The 14,086-nt window shown below is 55.1% G+C and overlaps 1 protein-coding gene across 1 annotated transcript in view; it reads left to right on the plus strand.

Moving 5' to 3' along the window:
• The window catches only part of LOC130488817 (B-cadherin-like), a 51,088-nt gene continuing 37,002 nt past the window's right edge, over positions 1-14,086 (plus strand). Inside the window, exons 1-9 of the mRNA XM_056862484.1 lie at positions 1-7; positions 5,547-5,758; positions 7,149-7,295; positions 7,749-7,904; positions 8,477-8,621; positions 9,809-9,984; positions 11,642-11,770; positions 12,177-12,362; positions 13,373-13,617. Coding sequence (XP_056718462.1) covers positions 5,564-5,758; positions 7,149-7,295; positions 7,749-7,904; positions 8,477-8,621; positions 9,809-9,984; positions 11,642-11,770; positions 12,177-12,362; positions 13,373-13,617 — 1,379 coding nt within the window. The 5' untranslated portion in view covers positions 1-7; positions 5,547-5,563. The remainder of the gene's footprint in view (positions 8-5,546; positions 5,759-7,148; positions 7,296-7,748; positions 7,905-8,476; positions 8,622-9,808; positions 9,985-11,641; positions 11,771-12,176; positions 12,363-13,372; positions 13,618-14,086) is intronic.

Below are 14,086 nucleotides of genomic sequence, written 5' to 3' on the forward strand. Positions count from 1 at the left end.
GGCCAAGGTAAGCGGCGCCGGGGCCGGGGGGGGTCGTGGCGATCCGAAGCGCGCCCCTCGCCACGAGGGGGCTCTGCCCTTTCTCCGTGGGGGCCCTCGCAACGCGAAGGGTCCGTCTGCGGCTTCTGCCCGGCGCCCCCCGGCTTCGGCCTCGGAGGGAGGGAGGGAGGGGGCGCTCGGCTTCCCTTCGGCCCGCCTTCCCCGGGGGCCCCTCCCCCGACGGGGGCTTCGGCAGGCCTGCTTGCCGCTGGGCCTGGAGTACAGCGGGGGGGGGGGCTGGGGCTGGCCGCAGCGCAGGGCCCGGGCGGCTCCGGCATTCCTGCGGCCCCCCCCCCCGTCCGAATGGCCCTTTCTTGCCCGGGGAAAGGGGAGGAGGGGCTGCCCCGGCACCTGCCTGGTGAGCTCCCTGGCCCCTGAGCTGAGGGGGCTGTGTGGTGGGCTGTGCTGGGGGGGGGGGGGGCTGGCCTGGCATCCCCTTTGCCCTTTGCAAACAGTGGCATTGTGCACAGAAGGGAGGGGGCTCTGTCTCCCTTCTGGGGCACCCCTGCCAGGAGCTGGAATCCCCTGAACTCTGTGTGCCAGATATAAAACTCACCCACCCAACACAGGAGACCCCAGACTGCCCCCTTTGATAGGAATGCCCCACTCTCATTCTCCCCCCCCCCCCCGCAATTCTCTCCACCTGCCCCAGGCTGCAGCTGGAGTATCCCACTGTGCCAGGGCAGGGCCTCTGCTGTTGTTTGGCCAGGCTGCCTGCGTCCGAAAGTGCCCTGCTCACCCAGCCGTGGCCCAGGCCTGCCCGCGCCCGGCTCCTCTTCTGTGGCGAGGGGCCAAGGCCCATTAAAATCCTGGCGTCCTTAGTCAGAATCTGGACTTCCTGTCCCATGAGGGGGGGGAGGTGAGTGGCGGCCTGGCAGGCATCTTCTGGCACTCCCACTTCCCAGGTGTGTCAGCAGTGGAGCGGCCCCCAGGGGCAATTACTGGATGACAGGATCCTTCTCCGTCTGCTCAGCACCCTGCAAGATCAAAGGGAGAGAGGGCTGGTTTGGGCCCGGAGGGGGGTGGGCAGGGCCCCGGCTCTTTGCCCCGTGATCTCCTGCCGTGAAGGGATTTCTGGAGTTTTGACTCCTCTTCTCAGGACTGGCTGGGGGGGTGTGCACAAAATCACACAAGGTTGGAAGAGACCACGAGGGCCATCCAGTCCAACCCCCTGCCATGCAGGATCCCACAATCAAAGCGCTCCCGACAGATGGCCATCCAGCCTCTGCATGCTGCAGACCAGGCAATGTTGCGGTTCTGGACTAGCCACTGGGAATACTTAGGCATCCTTTTGGGGTGGGGCAGTCCCCATGTTCAGTTGGCCTATGGTTGCATGGCAAGCGGCTGGTGCCAGCTGGCTGCCCACGGTGGGAGGGAGGCTGGAGGGGGGGCTCCTGCAGCCACAGTTTCTCTGGTGTCTGCTGTGCTGCTTGAAGGTAGCTGCAGGCTCCTGCTCTCCTCCTCACCTCGTGCCCTGCTGGACTCTGGAGTGGAGGGGCCTCTGAGATAAGAGCCCCCCAGCCCACAGAGGAGCTGCTGAATTTCAGACAGGCAGGAGAAAGGGGGGGCAGGCTTCTCCACTGGGCCAGAAACGGCTTGGTCCCCCTTTGGGGCAGGAGTGGGGAGTAGAGGAGATGGCACCCCAGAGGGGTGTCCTTTTGCTCTGTGAGCAGGCCCCGGCCAGGAGATGGAGGATCTGCCCTTCTAGCAACCCCTCTGGCATTCATTAGGGCTGGAGTGCCACTCTGGGGCCCAGTTGCAGTGGGGAGTTACTGGCTGGTCTTCTGGTTGAGGAAGAATGGCTGCAGTGGCTGTGTGCTCACACCTGGACAAAAGCGGAGTCCTTGTCCAGGGGCAAAGGGCCCCTGTTGAGACACGATGGAGCGGCTGGGGGGGTGCGCTCTTCAGAAGTTGCTGGCACCAACTCACCCCACGCAGTGCCAGGAGGGGTTACCTTGGCCCCACCCCCGCTCTGGGATGGGAGGAAGCTTTTTCCAGTAATGGCTGCCGCACAGAGCTCTGCTAATGGCCGTGGCACTTAGGAGATCCCATTAAGTGATGAGCAATTGGAGTCGGCTTTGACCTCAGAACCTTTCTTGCTCGATGTGGGGGCAGTTGGAGGCTTCTGCTCTTGTTGGAAGGAAGCCTGGGTGATGGGGGTGGGAACTGGGCAGGTACAGGGCTTTCCAGCTGGGGGAGGGGGCAGATGAAGCTGCTTTTTGTGTTTGGGAGGTGTGCCTGGATCCCGCAGCAGAACTCCTGAACCCTCAACAGGGAAGTTCTCTTCTGGTATCTCAACTGCTGTCTGGTCCTATAAAAGTCTTGCTTGAAGCTCCCCCTTTCTCTTTGAGCCCCTCTTCTGCTTATGACTTATCATGGTTATGCTGGGCTCTTTCTTTTCTGCTCTCCCTGCAGGGCTGTTTCCAAGAGTCAAATTCTGTGCCTTTACTGATGGAATACCATGGGGTATTTGTATGTCAGTCATTCTAGTGGATAGCTGCATTAGTCATTGTGCTGAAATCAGCAGAGGGGTTTTGGGGTGGTTGTTTCAGATTTGTCCAGTCAAATTGTACCTCGCTTGCACACCTGTGACCTTGTGGCTAGGTCCTATGGATGGTGGCGCAAAGGCCGAGCATTCCCGTCTGGTGCAGAGGGGGAGGCGTATATGGCCCAGGTCAGGGCCTGAAAGGAGCCCCCTTGCAGCTGTCCCACATTGGTGGCCTCGGTTGAGACTGAAGCGGCTACATGCCAAGGGTTTCCTGTGCACAGTGGAACCAGGAAACCGGCTCCTTCTCTGGCATAGCAAAGCTTGCCAGAGAACTGGCCCTTCTTCTGGGGACAGGCCCGCCTCTTCAGCCGGCTGCCTGGCATGCTGCTGACCTGTGAAGCATTCCTCTCCCCACCCCCACCCCTTTTGGATGCAAGCCTCTGCTGTGTGAGAAGTGGAGCGTGCCTGATGCTCCGAAGGGACTTTCCTGCCACTGGCTGGGATGCTTCTAGAACTCGGAAGCAACGGCCCCGAGGACAGGGAGTGGAAGCTGCCACGCCACTTTTCCGGAACCCTGCAGGAAAGGCAGTTTCTGAGCAGGGATCGTGTAAAGGCCTTGTGGGGAGGGGGTGTGTGCAACCCTTTCTGGGGGCTCCCGGGCCAACTGGGAGGAGCACCACCTCTTGTCTTGACTTTGGGTAGTTGGGAAGAAATAAGCCACACTGGATCCTTGTAATGCCCTCTCCATGCGGTTGCCTCTACAAAGCCGCCGGAAACGATTTAGCAGGTTGCCCAATTGGCTGTCTTTGACCAAGTCCTGCAGTTGGGTCCCCGGCCCAGTTCCAGATGCTGGTTGCAACCTCTAAAGCATTGCAGGGGCTGGGCCCAGGATTCCTGAAAGGCCCCCTTCTGTCTGCCCCTTAGCTTTGGGGCATCTGGAATGGCTTTGCGCAGAGATGGCTGCCCAGGGTGGGATAAAGCTGTGTGTGTGGGGGGGGGGTGGCAGCATGAAATCCACACCCCCAGCCTCTCTTGCTACATTCCTTTCTAATTGGAGGTTGGTGAAAACAAGTCTTGAGGAGGGGGTTTAGATGAAATGGAGAAAAGGAGCGGAGCTTCAGGCTCGGGCTGCTCTTTCCACCGATCATCGACTGGCCTTTTAGTTGCGTTGATTTGGCTTGAGTGAGGACGTTGCTGGTTTTTCAGTGACCTTTCTTTCGGTCGTGGGCTGCTGTGTGGGCTGTATGTGGTCCCAGAAGCAGGTTGTGTGTGTGTGTTAAGTGCCGTCAAGTCGCTTCCGACTCATGGTGACCCTATGAATGAAAGTCCTCCAAAATGTCCTATCTTTGACAGCCTTGCTCAGATCTTGCAAACTGAAGGCTGTGGCTTCCTTTATTGAGTCAGTCCATCTCTTGTTGGGTCTTCCTCTTTTCCTGCCGCCCTCAACTTTTCCTAGCATGATTGTCTTTTCCAGTGACTCTTGTCGTCTCATGATGTGACCAAAATACGATAGCCTCAGTTTAGTCATTTTAGCTTCTAGGGTCAGTTCAGGCTTGATTTGATCTATAACCCACTGGTTGTTTTTTGGGGGGCCATCCACGGAATCCGTAACACTCTCCTCCAACACCACATTTCAAAGGAATCTATTTTCTTCCTATCAGCTTTCTTCACTGTCCAGCTTTCACACCCATACATAGTAATAGGGAATACGATGGCATGAATTAACCTAGTCTTGGCGGCCAGTGACACATCCTTACACTTCAAAAGAGCAGGCTACCAAAGGGCTAAACAGAGCTAGAGGGGTTTGCCTTTGTAGGCTGCAGGTTGAAGCCCCCAAGATTGAACGCTCTCAATGTGTGCGTGTTTGGGGCATTTATACCTGTTTTCGTGTAGTTCTGGGAGAGCTTCTGCAGAGCGTTCAGACAGACACTGCCAGACACTTCCTCTTTTTATTTCCAGCCGTGGTTTCCGTGGCCCGGGTCTTCGTTTGCCAGGCAGCTGCCATCCTCAGCCTGCTCTTGGCTGAAACATGTTTGCTTCATTTATTCCCTGCCTTTCTCCCCAACATGGGCCCAAAGCCACTTACATTCTCCTGTCTTCTATTTTAGCCTCACAACAGCCCTGTGAGGGACGCTGGGCTGAGATGGTGGGGTAGCCCCAAGGTCACTCAGCAAGCTTCCTCGGCAGGGAGGGGATTTGAACCTGGGTCTCCCAGATCTTAGTCTGATGTTCTCCCTGCTCCATGATGCTTGGTCTCAGCTGCCTGCCTGTATTCCTCCACCTGGGGCAAGGCAGCCTCTGTGCTACAGGCAGCAACATCCCGAAGAAGGTCGAGGGAGGGGCTGCAGTTTGTTTCTGGCTTTGGGGAAGTAGAGGCTCCAATAGAGGCAGCAGGGACCCCAACATAGCTGGGGGGGTCTAAGGGGGGAGGAAATGCCCAGAGTGTTGTTTAAGTGATGCTGGGCTTAGAGGGCCGGGCTGGGCCCCTCCAGAGGGCTGGGGTGCCCTCGCGGAAGGAACAGAGATGCCTGAGCCAGGATTTCTTCCTGCTCCTCTCCCCCCACCCCATGTAAGCAGTTCAAGGGCTCACTTACTGAGTGCCCGCTGAGCCCCCCTCCCCATTAAAAACAAACAAAACCCCTCCCCTTGCAAGATGCTATCAGCAATTGCAAGTCAAGGGCTAAGGTTTCCTGGGGGATTCCTTATCAGAGGTGCATTCCAATCTCCCTTCTCCAAACCCCGGGCCCTCAATTAGGGAACTTGTTCACACACGAGCGGAGACAGGTCGGAGGATGGCTTGTCCAGATAATAATTGCTTAGGCTCAGGAGGGCTTAAATAAAATGGACTTTGAGCTACAGACGGCTCCCAGCAAAACTAAGCGCTGTCTAGTTAAGGGGCAAGGAGGACTCCTCTCCCTCCTTCGGGATAAGACGTAAGTGGTTGTTTGGAGCCGTTCCCTGGCAGGCTGAGCTCCAGGCCTGGCGTTAATAACCATGCTGCCTCTTCCCCCTCCCCCAGTTCAGTTTGAAGACTGCATGGGATGGAAGCTGGCACAGTACAGCGCCGAGGATGCCAACTTCAGGGTGCTGGCGGATGGCACGGTCCTGGTGAGGCACCACACAAAGCTGCGTGGGGGAGAGAGGACTTTCCTGGTGCATGCCTGGGATTCCACAGGAACCAAATCCTCGGCCTGGGTGACCGTGAGGAACAAAGGCCCTCATTCTCCACAGGTAATGTGCAGAGAGCACCTGCCAGGCCTCCAGGGAGCGCGGGTGCCATGGCAACCTTTGTGCCTCGGTAGGCTGTTGTGGTGGAAACCATGCTAATGGGGCGGGCTGTTCCTCCGCAGGTAGGAAACACCTCTCTGCGGAGGGGCTCCCTCTGCCCAAAGCCAGGCGGAGAGTTCTTCCTGTGGCAGAAATAGCTCTGGCTTCCCCAGCCTTTGGAGAGCAGGCCGGTGCACAGCGGCTGGGACTTCCTTCAGGGATACCCAGCGAGGGACTGGCAGCACAGCACAGGGTTTCCAGTCCCAGGGCAGCAGCCTGGCTCCTGAGCCAGTGTCAGGCGTCCCCCAGAGAATCTTTGTTGTGCAGATTTCCCCTTTAGTTCCAGCCTTGTGTGAGTTGGCCTTGCATTTGACTGCCCTTGCCAACTGCTAGAGGCCTCTGGGCCGTCAACTTAGAATGCATTACAATGCCAGTTTTAGGGGGTGAATAGAGAAAAGAAGTCACTCCAGAGTCTTCCTGAATATCACTTCTCACACAGCCGAGAATCCATCACTGTAACAGCTGCCTTTTGGGGGGGCGGTTCAAGACGTACTTGAAGTTTTTCATCCCAAATCTCCCAGTGGGCTCTGCTTCCTCACCATGAGTGGATTTTCAATTTCTGCCTTTGCCCCTCTGTGACGCCGGGGCCTGTCTTCGTCCCTAAATACAGCCTCTGTCTAATGTTGGAAGCCCCCTCTCGGCGTTCCTGGTATCCAGATATGCTTGCCTTGTGCAAACCTGCCAATTTCTGCAGCTTGGGGATGGCTTGAAGGGAAAGGTGGGTGTGAGGCAGTGGGAATTCGGGCCCTGGGGAAGCTTTCCTGGGTCTGGAAGCTTCAAACAAACCTCTTCTAATCTAAGTCTGTAGCAGGGGGTAATTCCTGGGCTGTGGAGTAACCAGCTCTCTCTGCAGGCTGGCTTAGCAACGTTTTGGCTAAAGTTGCTGCATCTGCTGCTTGTGGCTTTATCATGAGAACCGGGAATTCCAGACCCCTTTGTTATGGGGTCAGCAGCAGTTTGGCTGAGAACTGTTTGTGCCCGGGGCAGGAGGGGCCTGTTGCCAAAACTGGCTCTTGATGTTTTGTAGCGAATTGGCTTTTGGGGGGGGGGGGGGGCTGGATATGGAATGTCTCGACAGGCAGCCGCTAAGGAGAGGGACCCCTGTGCGGGATGCTAGGGCCCACCCATAACGACCTGTGCGCCCTGGGGGTCCCTCCAGTGGTGCTTTAGGGTTTCATGCTGTCCTCTTTCCCTGTTTCAAGCAGCTGTGCACAGCGGGACTCGGGTGCCGGCACAGAAATGGGAGCAGCGCCATTAGGTTCTTGTCTCCATGGAAAACTCTGGCCTTTTGCAGGGGGGGCTTGATCCTGCCAACCAGATGGAGGTGCGAAGGTTCCCAGTGGCCGGGTCTGCCCTGAAGCGGCAGAAGAGGGACTGGGTCATCCCACCCATCAGAGTCCCTGAGAACGAGAGGGGGCCCTTCCCCAAGAAACTGGTCCAGGTACAGTAGTGTCTTTAGAGCCCAATCTGTGGGGGGGGGGGAAAGGAACAGGAGGGGGTGCTGCTTCCATGCTACCTGCAGATCTTCATGGGTGTGTGTGTGTGCAAAGAGCAGCCCCTCTTTCTCTGCTGAAGGAGCGGCCAAAGGGGTGGGTCTGGCAGAGGCGGCTTCTTGGCATTCTGCAACCGGCCCACCCTTTTGCCAAGGGCAGGGCTGTCGTGGCTTAGTGGTGGAGCCCCTGCGTGGCTTGCCGACTAGTCCTGGTTGAGCTTGTCCCATTGGCAGGGAGGTGGGGTAGCAGGTGCCAGGAAAGGCCTCTTCCTACCAGAGCCCCTGGGGAGAGGAGAGAGGGGTACGTGGGCCGCGTGTGCTGGGAGAGAAGGCAGCTTCATGAGCCCAAAGGGGACCTCTGCCTGGTTTGCAGCAGCTCCTGTTTTTGTTTCCCGGCTTCAGATCAAATCCAACAGGGACAAAGACACCAAGATCTTCTACAGCATCACTGGGCAGGGGGCGGACATGCCTCCCGAGGGGGTCTTCATCATTGAGAAAGAGTCGGGTTGGATGAAAGTGACCCAGCCGTTGGACAGAGAAGCGATTGACAAATACCATGTAAGTGTCAGGTTCAGGTGTCTGTCCCTAGCATCCCCGAATCAAACTCATCCAGGCAGATGGCTCTGAAGTAGTTAAGACTTTATTAGGAGCAAATAGACAGATCAAAGGGACTGACTGCTAAAAGCAGAAGAAGGCTAGTAATGGCGATACATGGTTCAGGTACAGTATAAAAGCATGGCAGGCTTGAGAAAGTAAACATGACTAGCAATTCCAAGATAACGCTTCCCCGGCAAGGGAGACATAACAGGAGGACAGCTGTGGAAACGAAACTGTACACATGAAAATCTGGGAACCAAGGTCTTGAAGCAGAGCCAGCCCGGGGCCTTCCTAGGGTAAGAGCTTGCACTTGGGTTAGGGACTGACAACAACTAGGTTACCTTAGCAGGCCTGACAGTAGCAAAGACGTGACAGTAAGCGGCTGCTCCCCATTTGGGCTCCCTTGGGGCGATCTCTGCCGCTTTTGCTTGGGGCCCAGTGGGGGAGGAGCTCTTTTCTGAGCCGGGGTGGTGGAGGAAGAAGGTCTTCCGGGCTGCACGAGCTCTTTCTACGTTGACCGTTCTCCCCTGCAGCTTCTCTCGCACGCTGTGTCTGAAAACGGAAAGCCGGTGGAGGAACCGATGGATATAATAGTCACAGTTACGGACCAAAATGACAACAGGCCCCAGTTCACCCAGGAGGTCTTCAGAGGGTCTGTCTTGGAAGGAGCAACACCTGGTAAGGGGATTAGAGTTGGGTATGGGGACACTAGAAAGACCCCCCCCTCCATTCTGTGTCTCTGCAAAGTATTAGGATTTAATTCCTGATGTGCTGTGGAGGATGTTACTGAAAAGTGCGCCATACTGAGAGTGGGGTTGCTAAGAGGTGGGTTTTTCTACCCTTTCAATCCATGCTTCCAGGTAAGTGAAGATGCTCCTCCATCTCAGTGAGGTGGCAGTGTGTGCACATTGGCAGGCGGTCTGTCCCTAGGGATGGCCCATGGCGAGAGGCCTTCTAGCTCCTGTTTCCCTTACGGTAGCTGAGGAGCTTTCCTCAAGTCTTTCTTCAGAGTCCCACAGCAAAGGAATTGCTGAAGGTTTCTTCAGCCACGCACTGGCAGGTCAGGCCCAACCCCCCTGAAAGCACACGGTCTCTGCCTGGGCTGCTAAGCATGGGGGCGGGGGGGGGGGCGGCGGCCCAGAGAAGGCTGAAGAAATTCCCTGTGCCTCTTGGTCAGGGACGTAATCCCACAGCAATGTGAGGGGCTGTGGCTCGGGGGTAGAGCCTCTGCTTGGTATGCAGAAGGTCCCAGGTTCAATCCCCGGCATCTCCAGTTAAAGGGACCAGGCAAGTAGGTGATGTGAAAGACCCCTGCCTGAGACCCTGGAGAGCCGCTGCTGGTCTGAATAGACAATACGGACTTTGATGGACCAAGGGCCTGATTCAGTTGAAGGCAGCTTCATGTGTTCAATCCAGCGCTTGAAGCGGGAGCCGAAGAGGTTAAAGAGACCAGCAAGAACATTGTTTCTACTTCTCTGTGCTTGGGAGATGTTGTCTCTCTGGGCAGAGCGCACATTTTGCTTGCTGAATATCCCTGGTTCAGTCCCTGGCATTGCCAGCAGGGCTGGGGCCACCTGCAGTTTCTGGCAAGAGCCACTGCCGGTCACTTTTAACATTCTCTAAAAGTTAAGGCACTTTCCATCTGTTTGCTTTGCTAGACTAAAGTTATATTTATCTTGTCTTAGTTCCTCTTAATGATTACCTCTCTATCAACATTTCAGCTGTTCTGCTTTCTCTAAACTTATATTTAGGAGTTTTTTCTCAATTCTTTAATTTAACCCATTAATTTCCTCTTCAGTGGGCTGGGTGGACCAGGGGTCAGCCTGGGCCTGCTTCACACATTGCCTTTGCCTCTCCACCCCCAGGGACCTCTGTGATGCAAGTCACGGCCACGGATGCTGACGACGCCGTGGAGACCTTCAACGGGGTTGTTGCCTACTCCATCCTGAGCCAAGTGCCAGGCGAACCCGAGAAGCAGATGTTTGCCATCAACCGGGAGACGGGCGCCATCAGTGTGATTGCCAGCGGCCTGGACAGAGAGGTGAGATGCCCGGGGAAAGGAGGCTCTCTTCTGTGTGGATGGACACTGGCGCACAGCCTGCTCCTAGGTGGCCCTCTCCCGATAGGCACCCGCTTGCCAACTTGGATCAGCTGGCGAATGCTTCCCGTGCCCAAAGTACCACTGACTTCTCCTGGGGCAGCTGCCTCCTGAGCAGTCTGCTGCCCTCTCCTGGTTGCCTTTGCCAGGAGGCTCACTGAAGGGTTGTTGGGCTCAAAAAGGGCGTGAGTCTGTTGAGAGATGTCTTGTGCCAAAGGGCCATGAATCTTGTCGTGTGCGTGTGTAAAAACTGCTGATTTATCACACGCTGCTCCAAACCACAGGGAGAGGCAGGATATAGGTGTTTAAACAGCTGACCCAGTTGTAGCTGGGAAGCGTCCAGGCGGTGCTACTTGGCTCCCGAATCCTGGGTATTGCTTCTCTGTGGTGGCTTCAGAGCCGCAAGGGCAGGGCTGTGGCTCCGTCCTAGAGCCTCTGCTTGGCATGCAGAAGGTCCTGAGTTCAATTCCCAGCATCTCTAATTAAAAGGATTATGCAACAGATGGTGGGAAGGACCTCCACCAGGGCTCCTGGAGAGCCACTGCCCATGAGAGGAGGCAAGACCGAGAGTTGATAGAAAGCTCCCTCGGGTGTATGAACACATGAAGCTGCTTATTGGTTCTTGTGGGTTATCCGGGCTGTGTGACCGTGGTCTTGGTATTTTCTTTCCTGACGTTTCGCCAGCAGCTGTGGCAGGCATCTGAAGATGCCTGCCACAGAAAAGAAGAAAAGAAGAGAGTTTAAGAATGAATAAGGCTTGGCTTCCTGTCCTGAAAACCTCCAGACCAACAAAGACTACAGTCAACAATAGCCATGCAGATTAGCTTTGGATTGCACACATTATCAGATCACTTCAGGATACAATGGTTCCATATTAACATACCACACCCTCATTAGCACATTATCTTGATACTTACAGGACAATGATTAGCACATTACCTTGGATACTTTTTGCAGGACAGTGATTCAGCTCAACCCATCCCCTTTCTGACTATATATTACTCTTCCTACACACTTGACACGGAGAGACACTGTCCTTCAGTGTTACTCCTCTGAAGATGCCTGCCACAGCTGCTGGCGAAACGTCAGGAGAGAAAATACCAAGACCACGGTTACACAGCCCGGATAACCCACAAGAACCAATGAACTCTGACCGTGAAAGCCTTCGACAATATAACATGAAGCTGCCTTCTACTGAATCAGACCCTCGGTCCATCAGTCAGTATTGTCTACTCAGAATGGCAGCGTCTCTCCAGGGTCTTAGGCAGAGGTCTTTCACATCACCTACTTGCCTGGTTCCTTTAACTGGAGATGCCAGGGATTGAACCTGGGACCTTCTGCATGCCAAGCAGAGGCTCTACCACTGAGCCACAGCCCCTGCGTTCAGGCAACCAAGCCATTTTCTGAGCCCCATCTGTGTTCGTGTCTTCACATTAAATAGGCCGGCTAGTCTGCTTTGGGTTGGAGGGCAGAGGGGAGGTCTCTTGTGCTGACGAGAGCCCTGGGATCGGTGGATACCGTGGGAAAACCTAGTTCTTGTCTTCACTGGATCCTCTGCCTGCCCATCAGAAGCGCTAACTGGCATCTCTCCCTCTTCCAGAGAGTCAGGGAATATACGCTCGTCTTGCAAGCTGCCGACTTGGATGGCGAAGGGCTGACCACCACGGCCTCTGCGGTGATCGAGATCGGTGATGCCAATGACAACGCCCCCCAGTTCAGCCCCTCAGTGGTAATGGGTCCTTTGGTGTGCCCAAGTGCATCTGCTTCTAAAGATGACGTCCCAGGGCTGCCTTGACAAAACTGGTGGGGGGATCAGTAACTTTGGGTGTGGATGTTTCTTTAGTGTAGAAAGTTGAAGTCCGACGGTTGACTTCCTCCTTCTGGCTTCCTCCCCGTGTTCTCCTCTGCCATTTCCAGCCCGGGTAGGCTGAGGCTCTTGGCGGCCTGGGGCTGGATAGCCAAGACATTACACAGGGCTGTGCTTGCCAAGCCGAGGGGGGGGTTGGGTGTGTGCAAGGGCCCCTCCAAGGGGCATGGGTAGATCAGGAGCAGGAAAGTAAGAGGTGATTCTCCCCAAAAGGGATGATAGCACAGGGTATGGTATATAAATATTAAAACAAATGTGCTCTTTGCAGTACACGGCAGAGGTGGCGGAGAACGAAGCTGACCTGGAGGTCGTACGGCTGTCTGTGACCGACATGGATGAAGCCGGCTCAGCTGCTTGGCTCGCCGTGTACAAAATTGTCCGTGGCGATGAAGGGGGCTTCTTCCGAGTGTCCACCGATCCAGAGAGCAACGAAGGTGTCTTGGAAACAGCCAAAGTAAGCACTGCACTTGCCTTTGCTGTGGTGGGAGGGCCGAGTGAGGCGCTGGCGTTGAACTGGCAAACTCTGCAACTAGGAAACATTTCTCCCACGTACAAGCTGCAAGACGGCAGTCCAGGGGAGCTTTTGCTGGAGGCACCAGATGGTAAATGCCAAAATAACTCACAGTGAGGGACTGGTGAGGAGATGCCACGCTTCCTTTTCAGCTTAGCATTTCTTGCTCATGAATAGCATCCTATCTGGCACTTGAGAGCTTACACCTCAAATATCTTCTTGGTCTCGAAGGTGCTACTGGACTCAGATCTGGTTCTTCTACTGCAGACCGATACGGCTACCCTCCTGAAACGGTCTTATACTTAAGTTGCAAATATAGGGGTGGCAGGACATTGAGGTTATTCTTCCTATAGAAGCAGTTCTTGCTGCACACCCGCTTCTTAAAATCACAGCATGCTCCGCTGAACCAGAATTTGAGCTAGAATACCAGTTGGGTTAGTGTTCCATTAACTTCGTGGGCCGGTGGTGGTTTTCTAGCCTAGTGTAATGGAGCGGCTCCACTTTTGGCAAAGGTTCCCGGCTATTCAGCCAATGACCTCGCTGCCCTCGTTGGGGGAAAACAAACCCAATTACTGAAAGAGCAGCTCTCAGATTTTAGTGTCATAATTGAGGCTGGATCCTGGACTTTGAGCGTATTCTATTAGCCAGAGAGGTACAAATAATATATGTTTTAATGACTGCATTACTGAAAGAGGTCTGCCTGCGGTAACTAGAAAAGGATGGTCTGTGTTGAGAAGGGGACGGGTGGGGCTGCTACAAGCACATTGCGGCAACAAAGCCATTTCCTGAGCCCCATCTCAGGCAGTTCCCTGAGAGGCTGAGAGATCTTTTCCTCTGACCCACAAAGGATGCTGCCACAGCCCTGGCATGGCTTTTCCCGTTAATGCTTCGGAGTGCAGCAGCAACCAAGTCAGACCTTGGGTCTGACGTTTGCATCTTCCCTTCCTCCCCAGGGCTTGGACTTTGAAGCAAAGAGGCAGTTTGTGCTGCAGGTCGCAGTCACCAACCAAGTCCCCTTTGTAGTGAAGCTCCCAACGTCCACGGCAACGGTGACCATCAACGTGAGGGACGTGAATGAGGCTCCCGTCTTTGATCCTCCGGTCAAGACGGCAGAAGTCTCGGAGGACGTCCCTCCAGGACACAAAGTCACGGTGTACACAGCACGGGACCCAGACAGAATGCAGTCCCAGAAAATCAGGTAAGTCAGTCTGCTACTGTTAGGCAGGCTAATGCAACAGGACTGAGACAGGGCCTAGGGATGCTCTGCGGTTTCCTTCTGGGCATGAGCCCATTTTGGTGCCTCCATGGAGAGACACCATTGGTCTGCCACAGCAGGAGTAAACTGTCTGGTGGCACCCTTAAGACTAACAGGGCTTTATTCCAGCATGGACTAGAACTCACTTCCTTAGATGCCTCTCATGGGCAGCCATATGTGTGAAGCTGTGAAGAGAAATTATGAACAGCAGGGTCAAAGGGGCAGGAAATGCAGGGTGGAACATAATTATATGAAGTTCACATACAATCTCCCAGTTTTGCTTAGTTAGTTAACGCTTGAGGCGACTGGAGAAATCCTGGGTCCTCGTTAATTAAGGCTTCAGGAGATGTTATCAGACATCTTGATGGGTTCTAATTAGCTGGCTTCAGGATGGAGCTTCCTTGGGAAGTTC

The sequence above is a fragment of the Euleptes europaea genome, chromosome 17 (assembly GCF_029931775.1).
Source record: "Euleptes europaea isolate rEulEur1 chromosome 17, rEulEur1.hap1, whole genome shotgun sequence".
NCBI classification, from domain to species: Eukaryota; Metazoa; Chordata; class Lepidosauria; order Squamata; family Sphaerodactylidae; genus Euleptes; species Euleptes europaea.